At 40.6% G+C, this 27,284-nt stretch overlaps 1 protein-coding gene and 2 pseudogenes across 1 annotated transcript; 1 reads left to right on the top strand and 2 right to left on the bottom strand.

Annotated features, from left to right (window-relative positions):
• Positions 1–3,844: 3,844 nt before the first annotated feature.
• LOC101612236 lies at positions 3,845–4,490 on the bottom strand (annotated as a pseudogene).
• Positions 4,491–9,534: 5,044 nt separating this feature from the next.
• LOC105945105 lies at positions 9,535–13,786 on the top strand (annotated as a pseudogene).
• Positions 13,787–19,396: 5,610 nt separating this feature from the next.
• On the bottom strand, positions 19,397–26,874 carry LOC101597356 (orthopedia homeobox). Its single transcript, XM_004651451.2, has 3 exons — positions 26,729–26,874; positions 25,103–25,512; positions 19,397–19,927 (listed from the first exon to the last, which is right to left on the bottom strand). Exons 1-3 carry the CDS (start codon positions 26,763–26,765, stop codon positions 19,397–19,399), a joined length of 978 nt encoding a protein of 325 aa, XP_004651508.2. The 5' UTR covers positions 26,766–26,874.
• Between the last annotated feature and the right edge of the window lie 410 nt (positions 26,875–27,284).

The following is a 27,284-nucleotide window of genomic DNA, read 5'->3' as shown; positions in this document are numbered from 1 at the left end:
TGTTAATGGTATTATTCTCTATGGTGTTATCAAAGAAAAAAACCACACAAATTAACATACAGAGCTTATATTTACAAAGGTGAAATGCTTTGAGTATCGCAAAGAATAAATAGGGCTGGAGAGATTGCTAGGTGGTTAAGGTGCTTGCCTGAAAAACCTAAGGACCTGGGTTCAATTCCCTGGTATCCATGTAAAGCTAGATGCACAAGGTGGCACATACATCTGGAGTTTGTTTGCAGTGGGTAGAGGCCCTGATGTGCCCATTCTCATTCTCTCTCTCTCATAAATAAATAAGGAAATATATAAATGAAATATTAAATAAATAATAAAAATAATAAAGAAAAATAAACAAAATTGATTAATGTACACTATGTAAACTCTGAGTTCATAATGACATTGAAAATTAAGCACCTCATTGAGCACCACTTAAAATAACTAGAGTTCACACTGATCTAAAAAAAATAGTAGTTAAAGGTAAAATTAAGTATTTATCCTGTCTTACCTGTAACAATATATATTTCAGGATAGGTAAATATCCCTAGTTATTGAAATTAGTTTCTTTACCATAGAATATCAGGGGTTGAGCTTATTAACACATGCCTATAACCCCAGCACTCAAGAGGAAGAGGATTGAAAGTTTGAGGCCAGCCTTGAAAGCTAAACACACACACAAAGAGAATACCAGGGCTGGAAAAATGGCTCAGTTGTTAAAGGAGCTTGCTTGGCTTGCCTGCTTGGATTCAGTTCCCCAGCACCCATGTAAAGCTGGATGCAAAGTGGCACATGCGTCTGTGATTCCCAACAAATGAGAGGTGAACTAGGAAGATCTGAGAGCTCAGGGATTGGCTGGTCTGATGTTCCTTTGTAGTCTGCATATTTGTTTTTTAGCAGCAAGAAGTGTATGTTTCAAAGAAGGTGGACCACAGACACCTCAAAGCTGTTCTCTGGCTTCTACATGTGCACTGTGGTACACACACACACACACACACACACACACACACACACACTTTTTTCAAATGTCAGCTAATAAAGGAGGAAAAAAGTAATAACTGAGGTAGGAATCACTATTTTGCAAACCTTAGTTAAATAACTGCTTCAGGTGATACTTATAAATGGCTAAAACTAAAATACTGGACCTAATTCTAATTAAGCATCTAGAATGGAATGAGCTAATAGAAGTGCCACTGCTATATTTATTAGCCATATCAATTTTAAAAGTATAATTTATCTTCTCCATCATAATAGACTCATTTGAAGGGCACAAAAGCCACATGAAGTCATTGCACAATGCAGATAAGGAGGATTATTCATTGCAAAATTCCAATTGGATAGTGCTGCTCTGTAGCTAACTCCATTTACAGGAAATGTGGAGGAGGATAAAACAAGTGAAAGTATGCCAGGAAGATGCAAATAGCTAAGCCTAGAACACAGGGCATTTTGAAGAAAACGTAAATAAAAGTGAAAAAGAGGGAGACTACTCTGGATTTTAAAACTTAAAATAGATATCACCCAGGAAAGTTTATGTGACTAGAAAGCAAATCAGTGGCTAAATGGAGGTGGGAGCAAAAACTGACTGTTGATGCTCTGGAGAGGAGTTTAAGAGGTGATGGTAATGTTCTAAAAATGGATTGAGATGCTATTTACAACTCTCTACTTAGTTTACTAAATACCATAAATGTGTGATCTTTTTAAAAATTGTGGGCTAAGAAGATGGTTCAGCAATTAAAGGCACCTGCTTGTTTATAAAGCCTGCCAGCTCTGATTCAATTCCCCAATACCCATGTCAAACCAAATGCACGAAGTGACATATGCATACAAAGTTTATCTTCAGTAGCAAGAGGCCCTGGCACACCCACACTTTGTCCTTCTCTTTAGTAAATAAAAGTATTCTGGGGCTGGAGAGATGGCTTAGCAGTTAAGGCATTTGCCTGCAAAGCCAAGGACCCAGATTTGATTCCCCAGAACCCATATAAGCCAGTTGCACATGGTAGCACAAGCATCTAGAGTTCATTTGCAGGGGTTAGAGGCCCTGGTGCACCCATTCTCTCTTGCTCACTCACTCTCTCTCTCTTTCTCATAAATAAATATTTTTTAATAATAAGATATGGGGCTGGAGAGATGGCTTAGCAGTTAAGGCGCTTGCCTGTGAAGCCTAAGAACCTATGTTTGACTCTTCAGATCCCATATAAGCCAGCTGTACAAGGTGATGCATGCATAAGGTCGTGCATACAAACAAGGTGACACACACATCTAGAGTTTGATTGAAGTGGTTGGAGGCCCTGGCATGCCAATTCTCTCTGTCTATACCTCTCTCTTTTATAAAACAAAGACAACTCTGGAAAACTAACTCTGGAAAGACTTTATGGAGATAGTCAAAGAAATATGATTTTATGTTATATGATACTAAAATTATTATTTGTTTTGTTAGGAATAAATGACATATTTGCCTATGTTCTAAAAATTATTAAAACATTTGTAGGGTCTAGAGATATAGTTCAGTGGATAAAGTGCTTGCTACACAAGTGTGAGTACTCATGTTTGGATAGAAGTCACCATGTAAAAACTAGAATCTGTGGTGGGCTTCTGTAATCCCAGCATGCCTAAAGGAGACTTACCCAGAGGCTTATGAGCCAGCTAGCCTGGTGAACAGAGCAGAAAACAAGAGAACCTATTTCAAAATGAAGAGGAAGGAAAATATCAAAAGCCAAAAGTTGTCCTCTGACCTCCACATGAGCAATGTGGCACACATGTCATACATACACATACCATACACATATATACAAAAATATGAAATATATGAAATGTGCTTTAACTTAAACTGTAGCAGAAAAAAAAGAAAGAAAAACAAATGAAGCAAAGGAGAAAAAAAATCATAACTGTGCTTGGGTGATATGGGGTCTCTACCATTTTCTCTGCATTTATACTTGAATTTTAAAAATACTTTAACTGCTTTATTTGTTTATGAGAGAGGGAGAGAAGGAGAAATAGAGGGAAGATATGGGTACTCCAGCCACTGTAAATGAACTCCAGAAGCATGTGCCACTTTGTGCATCTGGCTTATATGGGTCCTAGGGAATAGAAGCTGGGTCCTTAGGTTTCACAGGCAAGTGATTTAACCAGCAAGTCATTTCTCCAGCCCCTGAAATTTTTTTATAACTAAAAAAATAATAACAATAATAATGAGTATTATAATGCCATTTCATGCTGAATGCCATAAACCAAATCAATATTGAGTTTGTGTGATTCCCCAATATTGCCAACAACTAACACACTGGGTTACTATTTTAAGTAAGTTTCAGTTTCTTTTTAACTTTTTAAAACATTTTATTCTTATAGTGGGGGAAAGTATTTTGTTTCATATAAATTAACCTAATTTATTTTTCTATTTCTTGTTTCTGTTACATATAAAATTATACATGGAGAAAACATGAAAAGAGGTGCTAGGACTTTTTATTTGTTTACAGTAAAAGCTAATCTTTAATTAAGTTGTTTATTTCTCAAATCCCATTAAAATGTTACACTTTTTGAGTGATTCTAAATTTCATAGTTACTTTTTTATATTTTAAGTTATAAGCATTGCATTTTTCTTTTTTCATTACAGAAGAAATATACAATTATATAAAAATCTCCCCTTCTGGGTGGAAGACACACAGGATTTAATGTTTTGTCCCTAATCATATATTCCTCTTTAAAGGATTACTTCAACACTTTAGTATGTGATTTCATCTAAAAAGTTACGTTTTGAACAAAGTTTTACATGATGCATGAGGAAAAATTAAAAATTTATTCATTACCTTTTCAAACCTTAACATAATTTTAGTTGCTAACAAACATTTGGATATTTTCACTTTTCTGTAAGTAGATATAGTTGCTCAAAAGTGTAGTCAATTCCCCAACTTTTATGTCGTTTTTCAAAAGCGTCGACCATCTCTAGGCAACAAATCCTGCAATGTGAACCAAGTAACTTTTTAATCTCAGCATCTGGAACATAAAATGGGCTGTTTGCAATCACTTGGGTTGATGGCCACTAATGCTCACCTATCCAAAATCCTGTCAAATTTGTCAATATTTGTCCTGGGAAGATCAAAAATGCTGCAACAGTACAATGAAATATTCCCCAAATAACTTAAATATTTTGGCTCCAGCAACTTCAGTAATTGGTTCTTCTGAGTAGGAAAGATTCTGTTCTGTAAAAATTCTTATATCACAAGTTCACTGATTTCTACACCAACTACACTGTGTCCCCAGTCTGCAAACCATTTCATCTCAACTGCCTTTCCACAAAGAGAAAAAAATACCCTCAGTCCACTCTTGCTTTCAAGAAAATGATCCAAATGCTTCTTTAATAGCTGGTGTCCTTGTTCTTTATGAAATGCAATTTGATGATTCACCCACTTCTCTTGTCATTCTCTCAGGGTTAGTATGCAATTCTTCTGTGCCTCAGCATCAGGGTACTCTTTAATATCAAGTGAAGTTCTTATGTCATCCATAGTTGTATAGACACCTTTTTGTCACAGGCTGATGTCTCCAAAGCCTCTGCCTCCTGAGTGCTGGGATTATGGCCCGGCCCATTTCTGCTTTCTGTTGGAACATTGGAACCAAAAGTTGTCCCCATGAAGAAATGCTCTAAGTTTTAGCTTCTGCTCCGTGAGCCTCATTTCCACCCATGCTTTTAAGGACGATTCAAGAAAATGTTCATAGTCCTAGCCAGATTCCTTTGCTCACCGGATAGCTCTTGGTGCTCTGGGAACCTACCTTGCCAGTGATCGGCGACCTGCAAAGTACCTCAGTTTTTTTCAATAATTTTGACTCCAAAGTAAAAATAAAATTTTTCCCTGTAAGTCACCATTTTAAACTTAAGGAAAAAAATATAGATTCACTATGGCTTGGATTTGTTGGAGGAGGATTTAGAGAAGGTTTATTTTCTATGTTTCTTCCCTACTAACTCAGCTTCATCTGTTCATTACATATTTGTACTCCATAGATCGTGAACTAAATCTATCAGCATTCTCTACAACTAGCCTGTATAAATATGCCTGGCAGCAGTACAATGAATTCAAGCTTCTCCAGTGCTTCCTTTTTGTGCACATCTGCAGGCTTTCCATACACATGGCACAAAGAATCCACAATCATGTCTACATTATAATTACTGTAGCAACACATCTGCCAGAGTCCACAGGGTTTTGATGTATAACCTGTTTTAAGATCTGCTGGGAACCAAAGATGCCCTAAGGAGAAAGTGAGGATAATTTCAGATGAGGCTTGGATGAGTTAAAAATGGTAGGATAATTGTTTTTCTAAAATAGCAAGACATTGCTAGGAGAAAATTATAGTGTGTATGTGTGTGTGTGTTACAAACATACTGGTCTACTTCAAATCATAGTTGCTCTCTTCTTGTACTCTTTATTATATACCTCATGTACATATTCTAAATGACCACGATAGAGTGACAACATTTGTATGCAAGTATGTATATAACCTTACATTAAAAGCCTTCTTGGGCCAGGAGGCGGTGGTGGTGCTGGTACTGGAGAGATGGTTTAGTGCTTAAGGCACCTATCTGCCTGCAAAGCCAAATGATCAGGTTCAATTCCCCAATACCCGCATAAGCCAGGTGGCACATGTGTCTGGAGTTTGTTTGCAGCAGCTAGAGGCCCTGGTGGACCCATTCTGTATTTGCCTTTCTCTCTCATAAATAAATAGAGTTAAAATTTAAATATTTTAAAAACCTTCTTTGGTTGCTAGTGATAGATAATCATTGATACATGGATTTGAGAAGTGTTATACAAAAAGAAAAGGATGCCAACCTGAAATACACAGTCCTCTTATTCTATAACTGTGGTAATTGAAGCATTCTTCCTCATACTCCCAAACTTATGCCATTAAAAAAGGTTTTATATGAAGATCTAGCTACAAAGAAGTTCCTACTTATACATGTCCTCAACGGTCTTCAGGGATATTCAGGATCCTCTTTCATTATTTGAGTCCACAGTAAAAGTATAGACTGAAGTCCCAAAAACATCAGCAAGAAGCAGAGCAACTTGCTTCTGTATCTCTTTGGCCTAGAATGCTTTGAGTCCGCATTTACAGTAAAATTTTCTTTGCTGCTACCCACATATGGTAGCCACTAGGCACATGTAGGTTTTGAGCACTTAAAATTTTACTATTGTGACAGAGGTACATTTGTTCATTCATTCATTCATTTTTTTTTTTTTGAGACAGAGTCTCATGTAGTCCAGACTAGCCTCAAACTGGCTTTGTAGCTGAGATTGACCTTGTACTCTTGATCCTCCTCCAAGTGCTGGGATTACAGGCATATGCATCGATGTCTGTTGAACTTTCAATTTTATTTGATTTGAGTTTAAAGAGTCATATATAACTAGTGGCTACAATAATTAGTGTGCAATGGAAATGAAAGTTCATTTGTTGTGTTTTAGCTCAGAAGGCATGTTATTCATAAAAGAGTCTTTAATTCTCTCTCTCTCTCTCTCTCTCTCTCTCTCACACACACACACACACACACACACACACACAGAGGGGGGGAGAGAGAGAGAGTCTCAGTAGTGCTTAATTCTAGGTGAGGGGCTTTGAAGTCAAGCAATCAAGTATATTTTGAAAGAATTAATATTTGTATTTAACTTTTTGCTAATAAACAGGTAACCTTATTATGATCAGAAAAATCTATAAATATTGTAGTCATTAAAATTATATATATGCTGGCATAAACCAATGTGGAAATGTACAAAAATAAAATATAAATTTTCACCTATCTTTTGTGCACAAATATTAAAAAAATTCGGTAGGTACATGCAGAAGAAAAGGCAAGGAACAAAAATATGAAAATAATCAAATGGAGAAATGGATTGTAAGTGGGTTTCATTCATTTGATTTGTGTGATTTGTAAATGAGCAACATTTTAGAAAAATCATGTTGAAGAGTTGATGAGATCTGAGGGAATAAATACAGAAATAATCTCATAAAAATCTACCACACTGGGAATAGCTGAGAGGACTAAGGACATACAGACTGAACGAATACAAGCTATAGGTGTGGTGGGAGATATAGCTACAACTGAGAATGAAGAGGAAAGAAGAAGCCGTAAATGAAGTAAGATAAAGGCATTCACTGGGTATGGTGGTGCACACTTTTAATAACGACACCCAGGGGGCAGAAGTAGGAGGACTGCTGTGAGTTCAAGGCCCGCCTGCAACTACATAATGAATTCCAGGTCAGCCTGGGCTGGACCCTACCTCAAAAAAAAAAAAAAAGAAAAAAGAAAAAAAGATAAAGGCATTTCTGTGGCTGGGGAGATTTCTCAGGTTATAAGTACTTGCCCACAAGCATGAGGACCTAAGTTCAGATCCCCAGCACCTATGTAGCTGCTGGGCATGGTAGCAGATGGCAAGATAGAAAGATCCCCAAGACTTGGTGGCTAGCTAGTTTAGCTGAATCACTGAGTCTAGATTTCAGCAAGAGATCCTATTTCAAAAACAAAAATTAGGTGGAAGAGAAGAGTGATTAAGGAAGACATCTGACTTTGATCTTTGCCCTTCACATCGACTTGCACATATGTGCACCTGCACATATGCACCCACATACATGCACACACAAAAGTTAAAGGCATTCTTTCTACCTAAAATTTAAAAACTTCCCATAAATGAATTAGTATATTGTTATAAATCCATTCAGTCAAAATGTAAATGATCCCAATTAATTTCCTGCCTTGTGCTAAAGGAACAGCTCAATCAATAGAGTGCTTATTATACAAGTCTAAAGACCTGAGTTCAATCCCTAGAGCCCATGTTAAAAAAAAAAAAACCTGGGTGTGGCGGCATATATTTATAATCCTCATGTTGCAGAGGAGATAAGAGGTACCCTGGGGCTCAATTCGTTGGCAGCCAGTGTAGTTTACTTGGTGAACTCTGGGCCAATGAGAGACCCAATTTCAAAAAAAGGGAAGAGCAGGGCTGAAGAGATGGTTCAGCAGTAAGGCGTTTGCCTGCAAAGCCTAAGGACCTCAGTTTGATTCCCCAGTACCCACATAAAGCCAGATGTACAAAGTGGTAGATATGTCTGGAGTTCATTCATTGTAGTGGCTAAAGGACCTGCTGTGCCCATTCTCTCTCTCTCTCTCTCTCTCTCTCTCTCTCTCTCTCTCTCTCTCTCATCTATCTATCAATCTATCTATCTTCTATCCTGCCTCTTTCTCTTTCTCAACTAGTAAATATTTTTTTAAGTGAATAGCATCTGAGAAGCCCTGAGGTTGTCCTCTGAACTCCACAGCATGCAAACACATGTGTGCCTACCCATACATGAACACACACACATACAAAATTAAAAAAAATAATTTCCTTTTTTGATAAGAGGGGAGGATTTGAAAGATAAGGTCCTGTAAAGTCAAAAACTATCTAGAGAAGAAAGAAATCTGAAGGTTCTCAAAAAACTTCACACTATCAGGTTCCCCTTCATGCACACATAAGGAGAGGCTGTGAGCAGAGATGATTCTTGGCCTGTGAACATGTGCTTTTACCATAGCAGCCACTGGGCTTCCCATTCTTTTCATTCCTTCATGTAGTCACATTACATAGCATTGCTCTGATAAGTGAATAAATATGTTGTCATTACCTTATTCTAGCTTCTAAACATTTGGCTAATTGCCAAAGTAACTTTACACAAGGAGCTGACTCTACTTGAAAAAATCAATCTAATCAAAATAACTGAATATTTCCTATAGGAGAATATTCCCACACTGTTTTATTCATTCTAATTTCTCCTCTTTCATAAAATCTATTGAGTACTCAATACTGTACTGTATAATATAAAACTCTGGCCGGGCGTGGTAATGCATGCCTTTAACCCCAGCACTCGGGAGGTAGAAAGGAGGATTGCTGTGAGTTCAAGGCCACTCTGAAACTACATAGTAAATTCCAGGTCAGCCTGGGCTAGAGTGTGACCCTACCTCAACCCTCTCCCCCCAACAAAAATAAATAAATAACATAGCACTGCTTTCTGTATGAGGAAATGGAAGCTCACAGCTATATAATGACCATACCAGGATCACATGATCAAGTAATGGCTGATCAAGGACTACAATTATATGTTGGGTTTCTCTTGCCCCTCTACCCCGCCTCTCAGAGTAGCAACAGGACAAATATTCTTCTATGGTTAAAAATACCTACCTCCTGTAAAAGCAATAATCTCTTTAACCTATGCCCAATACAACCCCTAAACAGAACCTTAAGGTTGTCCTTTACAGTTCTTCTGTCAACAGGGAAAATTCTCACCATAACTCTTCAAATCTAAAATGACTCACATCATGCAAGCAGTTCTTAGAGAAGCTACTAAGTTTAAAATGAAAATGAAGCTCTTAAGTCTTCCATCAGGGAAATCTATGATAGATGGTTTCCTGGAAAGTATGTGTTCCTCCCTCTATTGTGGGAAATGATCTAGTCACTGGAGTTTCCAAAAGTGGCATATTAACTCTTCCAACATACCAGGGTATCATTTACTAAATTACCTTTTTGAAGACACTACATGGTCCCCCAGATCTTTGGAAAAGGTAATTAGCCTCCCATGGGTGACTTATTTACTCCAAGTGAGCACTGTGAGCACCATGAGCCAAAGATAGTCTCATTTTGTGAGAATGAAAAATAGTATCTTGCTTGTCAGGAATTATTTTATTTTTTGCCTTAATAATCAGATAGGTCTTTAATATGTGTTTTTAAATTGGTAACTACCTCTCCTAGATATGATAACTCAGTAGAATACATTGGGAACTTTAACACCAACAATCAATGACATAACACATGACACTATCATCAAATTATAAGTCATTATTAACATGAGTCTAGGAAATAACTTACCATGCCTTGTCCTGGTCATTACAAAACTGAATCTAGGTAAACTTTTCATATTTAAGAAGACTGTGTAACTTACTAGTGACATGTATGAAAACAGAATACTTTATAGATCTAAAAATAAGACTCAGAAGAATTCCAACAAAATGGACAATAAAATTCTAAATTCTTTGTTATACTATACCTAGCTCTTTCAGGAAACCTTGCTTGGAAATTCATTCCCCAATAGCCTTCTGCTTTTTGGAGTTCCTTATTACATGTATCATTTGTATCAGAGAACTTAATGCTTGACCAGTTCAGTAAAACTTGTCTTGAGGGCTGGAGAGATTGCTTAGTGGTTAAGGCACTTTCCTGCAGAGCCTAACAACTTGAGTTCAACTCCTCAGTATCCATGTAAAGCCAGATGCATAGGGTAGCACATGCATCTGAGTCTATTTGTGGCATCTGGAGGTCCTGGCATGCCCTTTCTCATTTTCTTTCCTCTCTCTCTCCCTCCCCCTTCTTCTCTCTCTCCTTGCAAATAAATAAATAAAAATATTTTAGGGCTGGAGGGATGGCTTAGTAGTTAAGGCGTTTGCATGCAAAGCCAAAGGACCCAGGTTCTATTCCCCAGGACCCATGTTAGCCAGATGCACAAGGGAGTGCACACATCTGGAGTTCGTTTGCAGTGGCTGAAAGCACTGGCATGCCCATTCTCCGTTCCCCCCCCCCTCTCTTCCTCTGTCAAATAAATGAATAAATAAAAATAAAATAGTTAAAAAATATTTTTAAAACGTAAAAATAATTTCCAGGTGTCGTGGCATATGCCTTTAATTCCAGCAACTCGAGAGGCAGAGGTAGGACTGCTGTGAGTTCAAGGCTACCCTGAGACTACATAGTAAATTCCCGGTCACCCAGGACTAGAGTAAGACACTACCTTGAAACCCCCCCCAAAAAAAGTAAAAAATTACCTGAAGTGGTTTTCTTTTTAAAATATATTTCTTCTTTTTCCTTAATTATATCATGATATCTTTAAGAGCTTGAATGCCCTATATTTCTCTAGGGTCTTCACCTTTGCAACTTGCTCATAAACACAAAGACTTAATACTGACTTATAAGTATGACAAAGACATGTTAGATGAAAATACTAAGGGTCTTTATCACAGAGAAAACAAGATTGTGGAAAAGATATTTTCTACTCACTGAATATCCATGTGGTTCCCTACTTTTGTTATCCCTCTGCAAGTACAATCAAGGTAAGCAGTTCTTATATATTGTACTGAGGGTAGAAGTTTCTGGGGCAAAGCATTAAGAGTCAAGTCACGACCTTCCAGCTTTCTCTTCCTACCAGAAAGAACCAAAGAAACTCCCTAAAGATATAGTTAAGCCAGAAAATGAAAATAGACCAATCACTCACATGAAGGAGAGCTGTTCTGAAGAGTTACTTCAATCACAATTTAATTTGTATGAACAAGAAATAAATATTGGAGCCAGGTGTGGTGGTGTATGCCTTTAATCCCAGCACTCGGGAGGCAAAGGTAGGAAGATCGCCATGAGGGATTGCCATGAGTTCGAGGCCACCCTGTAATGACATAGTGAATTCCAGGTCAACCTGAGCTAGAGTAAGACCCTACCTCAAAAAATAAATAAATAAATAAATATTGGTTGTTCTATACCTTGCTGTGAGGCACCATACTAACACAACTAACTATTATGCTATTAATAAAGCAAGATTAAAAGCCAGGCATGGTGGCACACACCTTTAATCCCAGAACTTGGGAGGCAGAGGCAGGAGGATCGCTGTGAGTTTGAGGCTACCTTTAGACTACAGAATGAATTCTAGGTCAGCCTTGGCTACAGTGAAACCTTACCTCAAAATTAAAATTAAAAAGAAGACTAAAAACCACCATTTTGTATTAAAAGATACTTAGTCCTTAATAAGGCAAGACTATAAAAGGAAGAACTGGGAGGTATACTAGGCTTAATAAGGGGAAGAATTTTCCTAAAATTGAGCCCAAATTAAAGATTCATTTTATATTCAATCTCAGCCTACAAGACCTCATGGTAAGAAATTATAACAAAAGAACAGCTGAGGTCAGGGAATTTGAATTTCATGATTTTAAAGATCTCCTTAATTTTAAGATTTTATGGTCTATGATTGACAATGGATTTCAAACACCCATTTCTAATTTGTGGAAGACAGAAACAAACAAATAAATCTCGCTATAAAATTTTATAGGACTTGACAAGAATCATAACTGAGAAACCAAGAAACTATAGAATCCTTTGTGGATAGTCAAAACTTCCCTTCTCCACCTACAGTATCACTATTCTTTTTTTTTAATTTTTTTTTAATTTTTATTTATTTATTTATTTGAGAGCGACAGACACAGAGAGAAAGACAGATAGAGGGAGAGAGAGAGAATGGGTGCGCCAGGGCTTCCAGCCTCTGCAAATGAACTCCAGACGCATGCGCCCCCTTGTGCATCTGGCTAACGTGGGACCTGGGGAACTGGGCCTCGAACCGGGGTCCTTAGGCTTCACAGGCAAGTGCTTAACCGCTAAGCCATCTCTCCAGCCCACCACCATTCTTATGGTACAGAGTAATCTCACAGGTTTCTTGCCACATCAACCCAGGGCTCATGTCACAAGAAGACAACTTTACTGATAAAGACTTTTTACACAATAAAGAGGCTTCTGAGTGGCACACTTTAAGTATCTTGAATTAACCTCTAGAGAGGTGAGGCTCAGGAGGAAAAGAGTGCTTGTAGACTCTTGAAACTGTGCTTTATTTTTATGTAGCTATCATGTTCCATCAACACACCCCTTGTTTAAATTACAAGGGTGAATCATTCAACTTCAAAGTAAGGGGAATTATTTTGTTTTCTTCACTCAATATATGCAAAAAGCAATGTCTACGTATCACATACACAATGGCATAACTGAGCAATCTGAAGACCTAACTTAAGGAATGATCCTTGCCATCTGCTAGCTATGTGTCCTTTGGCAATATACTTAGCATCTAGGAGTTTCAAAATCTGCATATAAAAAATAAAGAACAAAGCTGGGCATGGTGGTGCACGCCTTTAATCCCAGCCCTGTGGTTGGGGGGGGGGGGAGCGGGCACAGAGGTAGGAGGATTCCCCGTGAGTTCCTGGTGAGTTCCAGGCCAGCCTGAGAGTACATAAAATGAATAAAGCAGGGCTGGAGAGATGGCTTAGCGGTTAAGCGCTTGCCTGTGCAGCCTAAGGACCCCAGTTCGAAGCTCAATTCCCCAGGATCCTCGTTAGCCAGATGCACAGGGGCGCATAAGTCTGGAGTTCGTTTGCAGTGGCTGGAAGCCCTGGCGTGCCCATTCTCCCTGTATCTGTCTCTTTCTATCCCTCTCTCTCTCACTCTCAAATAAATAAATAAAAATGAACAAAAAATATTTTTTAAAAATGAGTAAAGTGAGATCTCTTCCTTTTAGCGGCCATCCCCAGAGTGGTAGCTGCCAAAATAAAGTTCAATCCCTTTGTGACTTCTGACTGAAGCAAGAACCATAAAAGGTATTTCAATACACCTTCCCACATCTGAAGGAAGATTATGTCTTCCCCTCTTTCCAAAGAGCTGAGACAGAAGTACACTGTTCCTTCTATGCCTGTCTGAAAGGATGATGAAGTTCAGGTGGTACGAGGACATTATAAAGGTCAGCAGATTGGCAAAGTAGTCCAGGTGTACAGGAAGAAATATGCCATCTACATTGAACCGGTACAGAGGGAAAAGGCTAATGGCACAACTGTCCATGTGGGCATCCACCCCAGCAAGGTGGTTATCACCAGGCTAAAACTGGATAAAGATCACAAGAAGATCCTGGAACGGAAAGCCAAATCTCACCAAATAGAAAAGGAAAAGAGCAATACAAGGAGGAAACACTTGAGAAGATGCAGGAGTAGAGCCATCTTGTGTACAGCTTTCACTGAACACTTAAGATTAAATGATCCTGGTCAAAAAAAATGAATAAAGCAAGAGCAGTGAAAAGGCCAGTGCATCATCATTGAAGTCACTCAGAATTTTGCAGTTAGGAAAATCTATAAATAATTTATTTCTAGTATGTCTGTTTTCCAGTTTTCTGTTGCGTTTATTTTTTTATTTTATAAAAATCACATATAGGGCTGGGGAGGTGGCTTAAAGGTGCTTGTTTGCAAAGCCTGTCCATGAGGATTCAATTCCCCAATACCGATGTAAAGCCAGACACACAAAGTAGCACATGGATCAGGCAAGAGGCTCTGTCATGCCTATTCATAGATTCATATTCTCTCTTTTCCTTCCTCTCTCTCTCTCCTTTCCTCCCTCCCTCTCACTTTCTCAAGTAAATAAATAAATATATATTTTTAAAAATCATATGATAATCTTATGAGTGTTAAGGGTTTCTACATTTTTAATCTGACCTTGAGTTTATCTTGAATAGATTAAGTACCTCAAGCAAGAATATATAAAAGCCCTATGACATTTCAATGAAAGATAATATAAAGAACATAGACTGTATATGTAATGTAGGTTAATTTCATATTTCCTGGTGCTTATGAGTTATTTCATCACATAACTAAGACTGTGGCAGCAAGAGTACCTGCAACAAGTATACTGCAAATCCAGATTAAAACTTGAATATATGAGATGTTTGATATGGGAATGGGATTTGCAGCCTAACTATACAAATAACTAATTAAGCATACTTAAATACAGATTATGACATCATCATTGTCAGAAGACAGTTCTTTGAGTGGCAATTACCTGAAATTTCTTAATATCATTTTGTAGCAAATTTCACAAGCCCATGCTTTGTTTTGATAGCACATGTATAAGAAAAAGCCAAAGACATTGTTCTATTTTTCTCTAAGTAATGGCTACATACTAAATAGGCCATGGTTCCTTTACTGAAAGCTCTGCACTGATGAGAGCAGAAAGCCAGGTAGGGGGTGCCCCCCTTTGTTACTGCTTTCATTTTTTTTAATGAATCATAATTTCTGCATTGGATATGAAGATGGGTTTACAGCTATTAGACATCATATTAATAATTTAGAAAAGACATGCCCAATCATTTGTGTTCTTTCAATTCCTTATGAACACAGCTGCAACCCACATTAGAAGTGAGAGTGAATGGATATTTTTCAGATGAGATATTTGGGCTGAGTTATTAGGGTAGCCTGTACTACAAAATTACTAATAAACATTGCTTCTGGCTCAATTTGGCCTGAACTCCGTGAACCTAGCCAATGGTGAAAAATCAAAAACTTTGAAATACCCAATGAATGAATCTAACTAATCAAGAAACCCTGTAGGAAGTAGATGCCAGGATTAATGAGCCAGTAGTTTCACCATGCCATGCTGTTATTTCTTCACATAAATGCTCTTAGATAAGATTATCTTTGTGTCATGAAAGGGAGAAAAGGAAGGTTACATGCTTTCAACTGACAGGTTAACTACTGCCATTATTAGAAAACACATCTTTATGAGCTAAGTTTATTCTTTATCCCAAAAATTAAAATATAAAGTCCATTAAAAAATTTAAAATGTATTTTAATTTTCAGAGAACAATTTAATTTAGTGTGTCGAACATAAATTGATCCAAGATTGGAATTTTATCTCTACATATATATTTGTATGTACCTTTATTTACCCAAGTTTCTCTGCAACCTATTTTGTATTACCTATCTAACATCAGCTTTACCAGATTGTATTCCTAAATCATATTTTTTCACCAACAACAAAAGGTAACTGCAACATCATTACTATGCTATTATTTTATGCCACATAGGATATCTAGTTCCAATATTGAGGAGAAAATTAAGATACAAGGATGAATATGTGTATTAAAATAAATCAATCATAGAGTTATATCATAATGGACTTTGACTTTTCTGGCTAGCAAGTGATGACAAATGCCAAATTGTCTACTCAGCAAAAAAGTACAATTTATCAGAGGCTAGACATCTAGCATTCTTTACTTACCTTGTGTTCTGATATTATTCATCATTATTTACTCTTTAGAAATTTTATTACAACAACAAAATATGTGTCATAATTTTCATTAATAATTAGTGAAAACTAACAGGAAGCATGATTCTGTTGTTGTATATTCTTTCCTTCTTCAAAAAATCTTACAGGATTTTGATTGAGATTCTCATTTTCTACTGTTTGTCTTTGTTACACTGTCAATCTTAACAATTTGGGCCAGGTTACCTTCCCTACACTAATAACATTTAAAATGTTCAGGATTTTTAATCCAAAAAATCACCATAGAAATAAATATTATTCTAAAGTCAAATCAAGTGAAGAACTCTATATACTTTCATTTTAATATTGAAAAATAACCATTATATTACAAAATATAAGTGTCTTTGAAAACATCTATCACTTCAGTTGATTTGTAACTTCTCATGAGTGTTCTGAGCTGTCCCATTTTTTTCAATGAAAGATCCCATTTCCCTTGTCTTTAAGAAATACAAATTTTAAATATTCCATTTAGCATCCTTTATTGCATTCCTACATCATAAAGTTATGCTTTATAGCAGCATAAAAAAGCTGTAAAATTGGCATCCTTGTAAACAACCTTCCATACTCACTGGTAAAAACAATCAGTGATTTGTACTGATCTCTTAAATGTGACTTGAGATTATGGTAGCCAAGATTTCAAATAAAATGGGGGGGGGGACACTAACATAAGACAAAGGAGAATATTATGACATATAAAAATTAGTAATCAGCTGATATTAAATTCTAGGTCACATTCTAAATTCAGAACTATTTCATATTTTAAGTCTTGCATGAAGTGTGGTCCATGCCTTTATAATCTCATCACTTAGAATACAGAGTTAGGAAGATCACAAGTTCTAGGTCAGCTTGTGCTACATAGAAAGACTTTGTCTCAAAAAATAATAACAAAATAAAGCTTCCATTTTTATATGAAATCCAAAATTAGCATGTTTTTCTCTGGCACTTTGTTTTCTTAGAAAACGTAGACAGGAAATATTCCATATTTGTCCTCATAATTTACTGATAAAATTCCTAAATACTTTTTGTTTTCACACTTACGGAGATTCCTTTGTGTTTTTTTAGCTGAGTAATGATTACACTTAGTTGCTAAAATTCGTGTATAGTTCAGTGGCACAAAACTGAAATCTAGGATATTTGGGGGATTTACACTTTGGCAACCAAATGAGAAATCTGCCCATGGGAAAACGGGTACCCTCTCTCAATACCTGTAATGACCATTAAAACCATCACAAGATTGATTTTGGTTAGTTTTCCAAAGCAAGCTTGGCATATCGATTTGCCTCCAAGTTTAAAACACATGGGCAATCTCCAGCCCCTTCCCAGTCTGTCCTCTTCCCCTCCTCCAGACTACCTAAAACACAGCTATTTCTACAACTTGAGAGAAATCCCCAAGGCACGTGGCTAACTTCGAAGTTGGCTTGCACCAAGCATGGACTCAGATAACCCGATGGAGGAAGGCCACCTGCAGTCACATCTCTTTGGGCTGATCACTAGCCCCTACAAGGAAGGTCTTGCACCCAGGACATCAAGGGAGGCAGCCCTTGCACTTGGAACTCATAGGCCCTTTGGAGAGGCAGGAGGCTCTGTATACTTAGGACAAGCGTTGGCTCTGGGTGGCAGCAGTGAAAGGGCAAAGCTTGGGGCTCTGAAGGCCAAGGTTTTTAAGTGCAGTCCTCTCCAGTCCACAGTTTGCCCCCTCATGCACATGCAGCCCAAGAAGGCGGCTCCATTCTCTGGAGAAGCAGTTCCCAAAGCTCAGTGCTGGGCCCAAAGCCTCTGGAGACTGAGCTGCACAGTTGGCTCTGGGTCAGGCCTTCGCATTTTTCTACCTGTGTGCGACCTCACTCAAAGCCAGGCCTGCTAGGTTAGGCTAGCCTCACAACGCAGGAGCTCGCTGTGAAGGTCTGGTAGTGGTACACTGAAACTTCCGAACACAATCTTGAAGGGTGAAGGAAGAACCCATGCATCCCAAAAGCCAAGACCCCACCAACTGAGCCACAGCCTTCGCTTTCCTACCCCCATGGGAGTCATCCTGGCATTCATTGGCAAACCAAAACCCAACATTCTTCATGTCACATACTGAAAATGATTTTATTTTATCCATTTACATTTAACTTGATATAAACTTGTCCGGAAAAGTCAAATAATATGTTTTATATTAGCTCAAACATTTATTAAGAAAACCAAATTCCATAAATAAGCACAGACAATAAGTTAAAACATATCACAAATTGACCAGTATGTAACAAGAATGCTTTATCTACACAAAACATCCTATTTCACATGTTTCATTGTTAGAAAGCGCTTCTGTTCTCTGGGTTTGGATTTGACCAGCACATGCAGAAAGAGCTGATTGTGTTTCTCTGTACAAAGTTGCAGGGCTGTAGATGTCCCAGTTCACCCAGCGGCGGCGGGCTCTGAGGGACGACAGGACGACCACAAAACAACCAAGGGCACAGAGCAGCGAGAAGAGAAAAAAGGAAGCAAACAAGCCCGTCCTGAAGGATCCAGAAATAGATGTGGCTTTTGCTTTTACAAAAGAAAAATTTCCCTACGTGTTTATTTTATTCTTCCTTATAAAGACTTATCAAAATGGGAAAGATCACCTCTTCATCACATAACTGCTTTATTCTACTCCAGCCACCCAATCCACTGGCATGTTCCTCCTGAGGAGCCTTCCCTTCCATATCGTCACATAGTTGTGCTTAAGAAAACAAAAATAAGAAGTAATGAAAGCGTTCTTTTGCAAGCCAATAGGGGGCTGCTGCCTGTTTGTGACTGGAAAGGCAGGACAAGGGTAAGGTGGTGGGTGAGGAAAGAAAGAGAGTAGTTTGGAGAAAGAATACCAGAATAAAAGAAAAATCAGTTGGGCCCTCAGATGAGGCGGTTGGTAAGCTGATGCTTGTCCTCCTTTAAGACAAAAAAAAAAAAAAAAATCCCTAACATTGTGCTGTCCCTGGAACACGTCCGTCCGTGTGTGATCTAGGTGCACTGTGTTTGTGTGCGCGCGTGTGTGTAGTGTCTGAGAGTGAGCGAGAGTGCGAGTGTTCGTGTTTCTGCCCACAGACCAGTCCATTGGTGTCTGATTTCAGATCCTGAGTCGACTCCCTGGTAAGTAGAATGGCGGGAAGGATGCTTTCTGCCAGGCCGGGGAGCAGGGGTGTGGGGCGCGGGGCGGGGGACCCGGGCGCCGCAGGGGAGGCGAGGCGCGGGCGAGGGCGTTCGCGGACCGGGAGGGTGGCGCGGGCGCGACCGGAGCGAGCGAGCGGGAGGCCGGGCGTGGCGGGAAGGGCGGGACGCGGGAGGAGCTGGGCGGGAAAGAAGCGGGCCGTGGGGTGACCGGGGCCGCGGGCGGGCGAAATCGGGCTGAGGGGCGGCCTCGCAGGGGCGCGGGAGCAGCTGGGCGAGTGAAGGGCGGGGCGAGGACCGGACTAGACGGGCGGGCGGAGGCCCGGGCAGGAGCGGGCAGCGCGCTCGCGGGGCGGGCGGAGGCCGGGCGGCACCGGGCGGGCGGGCGCGGCTGCTTAGGTGAAGCTCATGGAGACTGTGTGCTCGAGCGCCTTGCGGCGCAGCGAGGCGATGCTCGTGCCCCGCCACACGTCGCTGCTGTCCGGGGAGCTGCAGAGCTGGGGCGAGCCCGAGACGTTGCTGGGGCCAGGGAGAGAGGCGGGCACCATGCCGGGGAAGGCGGGCTGGTAGAGGTGCGACTGCAGCCCGGCGCCGTTGGAGCCCGCCAGGCTGTTGGACAGACCCATGGAGTTGGGCGGAGGCCCGGCCGCCAGACTGCACTGCGACAGCGACTGCGCCATGGCCTGCTGGCGGCCCAGCGCGGGCGGCAGCGGCAGCTGCGACACGCCCGGCATGGCGGCCGCCGCCCAGCGCGTGTCGTTGGCGTGGAACGAGCACAGGCTGTCGCCCATGGCGGCGGCGGCGGCGGCGGCGGCCGACGGGAACTGAGGCAGGCCCGGCGTGGGCAGTAGCGTGCCCGGCGCGCGGAACACGTTGGTCGTCTTCTTGCGCTTCTTCCACTTGGCGCGGCGATTCTGGAACCAGACCTGGAGCGGGCAGGAGGAGAGACACACAGTGCGCCATCAGCGACCCGCGCTGCCGGGTGGACCCGAAGCCCGAGTCACCCTGCCCCAGGGTGAACGGTTGCCCTCGGCCTCCAGTTACCCCACGTACACCCAGCCGGAGATCCTAGGTCTCCAGCACCTCGAGGCAACTGATGCCCCTTGCGCCCAGTGAGCGCAAATTCCCGCGCTCTCTCCGAGCAATCGTGCCCCCTGGTACAGTGACCACCACGCCCCTGCACGCTGGCCCATTCCGTGCACCGCATAAGTACACAAGTCGGCAGGCAGGCATGTGTCAAGCCTCGACCCATAGGTGTACAAATAAAGATAAACGTGTACCCGTAAGGCTTAATAGCATCTCTTACAACAGTGATGGTGTATAGAATTTTCAAAAACGCTGGAAATTGGGAAATTGATGAAAGACCGTGAATGACATAGCCAGTTTCAAGATCGAAAGACAAAGGAAACCCCCTAACACCATGGCTGACAGGGCAGAGGGGTTAATATAGTCATCCGGTGGGAACGTGAACCTCTGAGCTGCAGTGTTACTTGGGTTACCATCATGACTTCTGATTCCTCCCACAGCGCCTGATGTTACTACCGCAAATTTCTGCGCCTCACCCCCTAACCACTCCAAGGGCGTCTTTGTCTGGGCTGTGTTGCTACGCTAGAACCAGCCAAGGGAACCCTGAGCCCAGGGACTTCAATCTATGCTTTTCAGTAACTTCCTGAGGATCCCCCCAAAACAAGACCTCAAATACCTGCAAGTGGCCCTCCCAACTTTCACTTTATTAACTAAAAGCAAATTTTCTGACCAATGCCAATGAAAGAAGGTCAAGTTTAAAACTCACACAAGTTGTGAATGAAATTTAATTTTTCTTAGTCCAGGCATCTTTTTCAGTGAAAAATTTCCCATCTCCACCTATTTAAATTTAGTCTTTACAGGGGAAAATGCCAGTATGGCTACTTAACAAACTTTTAGTTTAAAATCTAGTTAGCTGGTCTTTGGTGTGCTAATATGAATTATGTGGGTTTCCTTAGAATTTGGCCTATCGAATCTGATCACCATATTTGTAGCCCAAAGGGTTATTCAAACCTATGTAGTGTTTACAAGCTAAAATTTCAGGAAGGAATAATAACATAGCTACCATTCTCCATCAGCCTGGAACCCATGGCCAAGACTGCTTACCAGCATGAACAACATTGCATCTAGAATTCTCTTTGTGCCAGCCCTTGCCTTGCTACCTTACCTGCGACTTTTGCCCACGACTTCATCTTTCTCTGGTTTCTACGTTGCTGCCAAACCCTGTGTTGGTGATGCAGCCCCTGAGTTGGTATCATTGTGAATTAATGAAACAACAGGACCCTAGATAGCAGTGATATGGCTGGATTGAACTGTTAAAGGACTTAAGTAGAGAGAAGGCCAGGAGAGTCTTACTGCCCCAACATCCCTTTGTAGTACCCTCTGAACATTGGATTGGGGGAAGTTGGACTGGATGGAGACAGTGTTTGTTCAAGTGGCTCTCACAGCTCACATGTGGTCTTCTCTCCATCCTGTACACTTTGAACGGAATAAAGTCAAAATTCTTAACACCCTATAAGGGCCAGGGTTGATGGTTTTGGATAAAGAATGGTGAAAGAAGCAGAAGAGAGAAAAGGGGTTATGCTGCCCAGCAGAATTTCAGAAACCAGTAAGGTTTCTGAATCTAGGGTCTACCTGTGCGCAGAAGAAAAGAACCATTGTTAACTTAATATTATAGGAATAGTCAAAAAATCATGCTCAATTATGTTTGAGGGTTAGTAGTCAAATGATGGCTACTTTTTTTTAAATGTTTCATGGCTTGCTGGGGTTGAGAAAAAATCTGTATGGGATCTGAGTATGCCCGTTCCAAGCTATGATGCATATGTTTTTAAAATGTGAACGTTTCCACTTGAAAACTAGAGCATGACGGATTAAAATGCAGCCAAAACCTAAGGGAGATTTTCAGGATGCACACATGACAACTCTAGGAAATATATTAACCACAGCCACAGGCCAACTTTGTAGTCAGTTTGAAATGCAGCTCCTCTCAGAAAATGCTTAATACAACTGTGAGAATTTAATGGAGGCTGGAATCTAAAAATCCACTTTCATGATATCTGCTGTTACAGTAATATAGACATACTGTAAATGTATTTTAAAATATATAGCCCATTTAATTCTCCAGCTATAAATGGCTCAGAAATAGAAAAAGAGGGAGAAAAAGAAAGAAATTACTCCCCCCTCGAAGCAAATGCTTTATGAAGATCTCATTGGAATCCAGCAAATGATTAATGTGAAGATTTGGGAGGAAATCTGGGGAGCTGTATTAAAGCCTGGATCTCAGGTTCATTTCGATCAGCCAGCCGTGAACTAGGGGCTGAATTCATTACACTTTAATAGTGCTGGGAGAGGAAGAAAATGCAATTTCTCATTCCATTAGAAAACTAGAAAATACTCTCAGCTTGTCCCCCTATTAAGATGTGGCAGGTGACAGGGCCATTCTGGGGGACACGGTCAATGGAATTACAGCACATTATTTTTGTTCATATAAAATATTGAAAGGCAAGCCTGACTGTGCAGAAGTTATTTCACTGATTTGGTTTTTATGTAAATAAAATATTGAAAGTTAATTAATCCGTGCTAGAGACTAATGATTATGCTTATTATATTGCATTTGATCGCATAATTTGCATGATTCTCGCATTCCTGCTTAATAAGCCATTCCAGGTTATAAATAATTCTGAAATTGGTTTCTAATAATGGCATGCTATAAAAGGAATGGTTTTATTACACTAGCCAAAAAAGGGGAGCAATATCAGACATGGAATTGGCCTACCTGTGAGTAGAGGTGCCTCCATAAATATGTAAGTGTGATATAGGCAAGCATATCACAAAAAGTGTATTGATAACTTAGCCTAGAATCAAAAAAGCATCTCTGGAAACATACAATTCCAATAAATTAAATGTTTAGATCATTTCTAATCAGTGCAGTGGCCCACATACTGAAAAGAATTTGTGGCAATCTGTTAACTATAAAGAAAACTATGAAGCACTCATCATATAAGAACATAAACCAATTACTATTTAATTTGAATTTGGTCAAGGAGCAATGCTACAGTGAATTGTGAAGTAAATATATTTTCCATAAATTATTTTTGCATTGCATTACATAATGTTAATCATTTTGAAATGTTAATTAAGAAGGTTATGTTTATCTGATTACTTTTTAAACTATGAAACATTCTTTTTAAAAATATTGAAATTGCCATTCTATTAAATTGTTTCTATCAGGAGCCTCAAGCTATTATGGTTGGTTGAACATTATGCTAGAACAATTAACATACTTTGTCTTTTTATTCTTGCATATTCTCTTTTGTGTACTTTTAAAAATAACTATCACATAGTTTATATTTTATGTCATTTACAACTTTTTATTAAAAGAATCACTGCCATTAACCTTTGGAAGACCTAATAAAGTTTAATAGACCTCATTTTCTTTTTTCATAAAATCAGTTATCCAATTGCATTTAATTGTGATTCTTAGTTCTTTTTAAAATTTGAACTAATTATTAGTATGTCTGAATTAAGACACAGAATTTCACTCTTTAAAACAAAAATTTCATAGTCAACATTTTTCTTGAGGAGGGACAAAGGCCAAATTCATGAATTTTGAGTCTCCAATATTGAACCTACAACCAAGTATTATCACTGGCATAGTATTGAATATTTCTGTGGAGGTTTGAGCTTAACTTCAGATTTTAAATGAGGTGAAAGGTAAAGATTTAAAGGATATTAATAATATATGTCTGTATAATGCCATTAGTACTCTGTAATTTCAATTTCAATCTCTGTGTAATTTCAATGGCCCACAATCAGACCTTTCAGAAATCACCAATAAACACCAGAGTTTTGTTGAAAAAAATATCAAGGATTATGAAAATTACTCTATCAATTTGACCATTTTAAATCCCTGCTGGTAAACATTTACTATTAGAACTATTATACATGTTCATCCTCTCACCCCATTTAGACAATATTTAAACTGCCAAACAACATTTAAAAATATTCATCACTGTGACTTTGGGTACCTGATCACTCAGTTCTTAGATGTAAAATAACTGATCTCTTTAAAGTTAATTTATAAAACAAGTGGTAATAGTTTAAAAAATAAGTTGACACCTGGAATACTGGGAGGGGATTCCAAAATGGCAAAAGAAAAATTTCAGCACCCTGGATAGCTCAACTAAGCATCAGCTTTTCCAGGAATCTGTCCATAAAATGTTCGATGCTATCTATTGTCAGTTCTTTTAAAAAGCGCGTAAGAAATCTGGGATTCATTAGTTTTATACTTTTATCCACCAACGTTCCAAAAAGTTGTTGAGTGAAGTTTCTTAGATTGCATATAACTAACAACTTGGAAGGTTGAATGAGAATGGAGTCCAATGATGATTTCGTCTATTTTAGGTAACATTTCCAGCCTAAACAAGTTCCTTATAGAAGGCCTTTATTTCCACACCTCTCAGGTTTCTTTAAAAATAAAAACAGGGCTCCTGGCTGTGGAAGATATCTCCTCAGACACTCACAACGCACTGATAGACCTCAAAGTTCAATATCTGGAAACAACAAATCTAGGAATATGTTGCCCAAAAGATTCTAGAGAGTGAGATTTAAGAGAATGGAGTCGCTCCTTGAAATCAGAAAGTGGTTTCTTTTTTTAAAGGGCGCTCACTGTCCCTTATTTATTGTTTTCCTGTGTTTTTTTTTTAAATAATTGTTGCATCTCCCCCTTTTCTCCAAACGCCTAACAGGAACTCATTAAAGGGTAATGGAATACTGGTCAAAAGTGGAAGCAGGGGCTGGGAGACTTGGAGCCCAGTAGAGCCAGCAGTCTTGCTATGCCCGTTTCTCCCTTGAGTTTCAGCGGGGCTCTGGCTGCCCTGGGGAGAGATTGGCCTTGCAGGTCCACTGGAGAATGTACATCGGGCGGGGTTCTGGGCAGAGAAAAACCTCACCGCCCCCAGGATTGGACTGATAGCTTGAGCACAGCCCAGCATAGCGCAGGAGAAAAGACTCAGCTGCCCTAGCCCAGAACATCGTGCCCTCCTTGCCTAGGGTCCCTGCGCCCAAGCCCAGTGTACCTGCACGCGGGACTCGGTGAGCCCGATCCGCAGCGCCAGCTCCTCACGCATGAAGATGTCGGGATAGTGAGTCTTGGCGAAGCTCCTTTCCAACTCGTTGAGCTGTGCTGGGGTGAAGCGCGTCCGGTGACGCTTCTGCTTCTGTTGGCCCTGCTGCTGGCCCGCTTGGCTGGGGTTGGGCCCACCCTGGGGCCCGGGCTGCTTGTCCGGATCTTTGGCGCTCACCGCCAGCGAAGCAGGAGTAGAGCCCACTGTGGTGATGTCTTCCCCAGGCAACAGAGTGGTTCCCTCGACTGGGTCGGAATTGGGTGCCAGGTCTCCCGGATGGCCCCCGGGGTCCGAGCCCCCCACGCCCAGCCTACACTTCACCGCCTCCCGGTGGCCCAGAAGCTCGGCGGCATCTTTCATACCTGAGGAGCCAAGAGAATCTCGATCACTACTTTCCTGGCGCTCCCAGGAACGTGTGTTCCAGGTGCGGTTCCCTTAGCCCCATCCACTGCTCCCCTTGGCTCCCAAGCTCGCCTTGTGGTACAGAGTCTCAGGGTCCTCCACTGGGTTCCCCAGGATTTGGACCGTTAGGTTTGGAGTAAGATCTCCTGACCCTTTTCCTTCGCTCTGCTGCTGGTTCCGAACGCACACAACACATGCTTTGCTTTCTCGGATAACATACACTCCCGGGCTTGGCAATAAAATATGCTTCCAAGTCCCTTTCAAAAATCGTGCCCCTGGGTAACAGCAAAATCTTAGACGGAGGATGCGGGGAGACAGAAAAAAGATTAACGGACTCCTCGGTAGCTATCCTACCTGAATTTAGACAGCCTAACGAACTCTCTTGGCCCGATTCCCTCAGACCTTCCGAAGATGAATAAGTCTCCCAGTTTCCCATCCCCAAAATACACCCCCCCCCAATCAGAGAAAGTGTTTGGAAAATGGAGTCACATCCATCATAAAGCTTCCTAAGACGGAAACCAGAGAGCAGGAGCCCAGATAGCATGAGAGAAACTCAAGTAGACCATAGACATAACACTGAATCAAACTTTAGAGAATTCAACTTTTCTTTCCGGAGAAATAAAAGGCACGTTCCTTGCAGCCACAGGCAACCGAGCCGCTTGCAGAGGCAAGGGTGTCGGGGAGGGTGCTCTTGGCTTTCCTCCTCATCCAGCACACAGCAAATCCACCTCCAGGCCAGCAGTGTCTCCTTCACGCCAGATTTTTAAAAACAAATTCAATCACACTTAGAGAAGAAGAGGAAGTATTGAGGGGAAAAGGGGGAAGAAAAAATGAGATAAAAGAAACTCCGAATGAAAGCAAATAAGAGAGAAAAAGAAACACCTCCAAACAAATTATCCCGAGATAGATCGCTTTTTAAAATAAATAAATAAAAGACAGGGGGGAAGAAAAAATAAAAACAAAAAGTAACAACATTCTCCAACTTCTTTTTTTGCATCTACATATTCCATAGATTTTTTTTAAAGGACGATGTTAAATCAAATTAAACTTTAATACAGCACAATTACTTTTAAAGAAATTAGTCCATTTAGGGCACATTAAGGTAAAATAAGGACCAAATTGACAATTTCCTGCCGGGGCTTCTCCTGACTGCCCGGGTGAGAGGCGCTCACTCACCTAGCCTGGCGTCCAGGAGGTCGGCGTGAGACAGCATCGCGCACCGCTCCAGGGTGAAAGCTGTTCCCCCCCAAATTTTAGCGGCTTTAAGTTATTTAAAATAGATATAAGCTATAAGCTATACGATATAGATATATATAGATCACCTAAATGAAAGAAAATTCGGTTTGTGGTTAAAAAGGGGGCTTCTTGCATTATAATGTCCTTTAGAGAGACGGGGAGGTGCTTAACAGTTGAATGAACCCGTGAGCAGCTCGGCGAGGGGACCAATCAGGAGGGCAGCCTGCAAATGTCAGCGCCCGGAGAGTCCCCCACTCCGCCCGCCCGCCCGCCCGCCCGCGCCTGCCGGGAGGAGGTGGCGGCGGCGGGCAGCCGGAGCAGCTCCAACCCGGAGCAGCAGCTAGAACTGCCGCGGCCCACAGCCTCGTCCCGGGGCGTCTGGGCCCGGCCTCCGACAGTTCTTTCCCGATTCACCTCCCCTTCCTTTGGTCCAGGCAGCTCGCTTCAAGGGCACAACTCAGGGTCCCAGAACTAAGATCTTTCTGGAAGAGGGACC

Source organism: Jaculus jaculus, chromosome 14, assembly GCF_020740685.1.
Source record: "Jaculus jaculus isolate mJacJac1 chromosome 14, mJacJac1.mat.Y.cur, whole genome shotgun sequence".
Lineage (NCBI taxonomy): Eukaryota > Metazoa > Chordata > Mammalia > Rodentia > Dipodidae > Jaculus > Jaculus jaculus.
Note: the sequence above shows the minus strand (reverse complement) of the source record. Positions and strands in the feature narration are given on the sequence as shown.

Coding starts and splice junctions, on each gene's coding strand:
- LOC101597356 (XM_004651451.2), bottom strand. CDS start 26,765: ATGCTGTCTCACGCCGACCTCCTGGACGCCAGGCTAG. Junction 25,513..26,728: donor CCTCCTGGACGCCAGGCTAG/GTGAGTGAGCGC, acceptor TTGGCTCCTCAG/GTATGAAAGATGCCGCCGAG. Junction 19,928..25,102: donor TCACCGAGTCCCGCGTGCAG/GTACACTGGGCT, acceptor TGCCCGCTCCAG/GTCTGGTTCCAGAATCGCCG.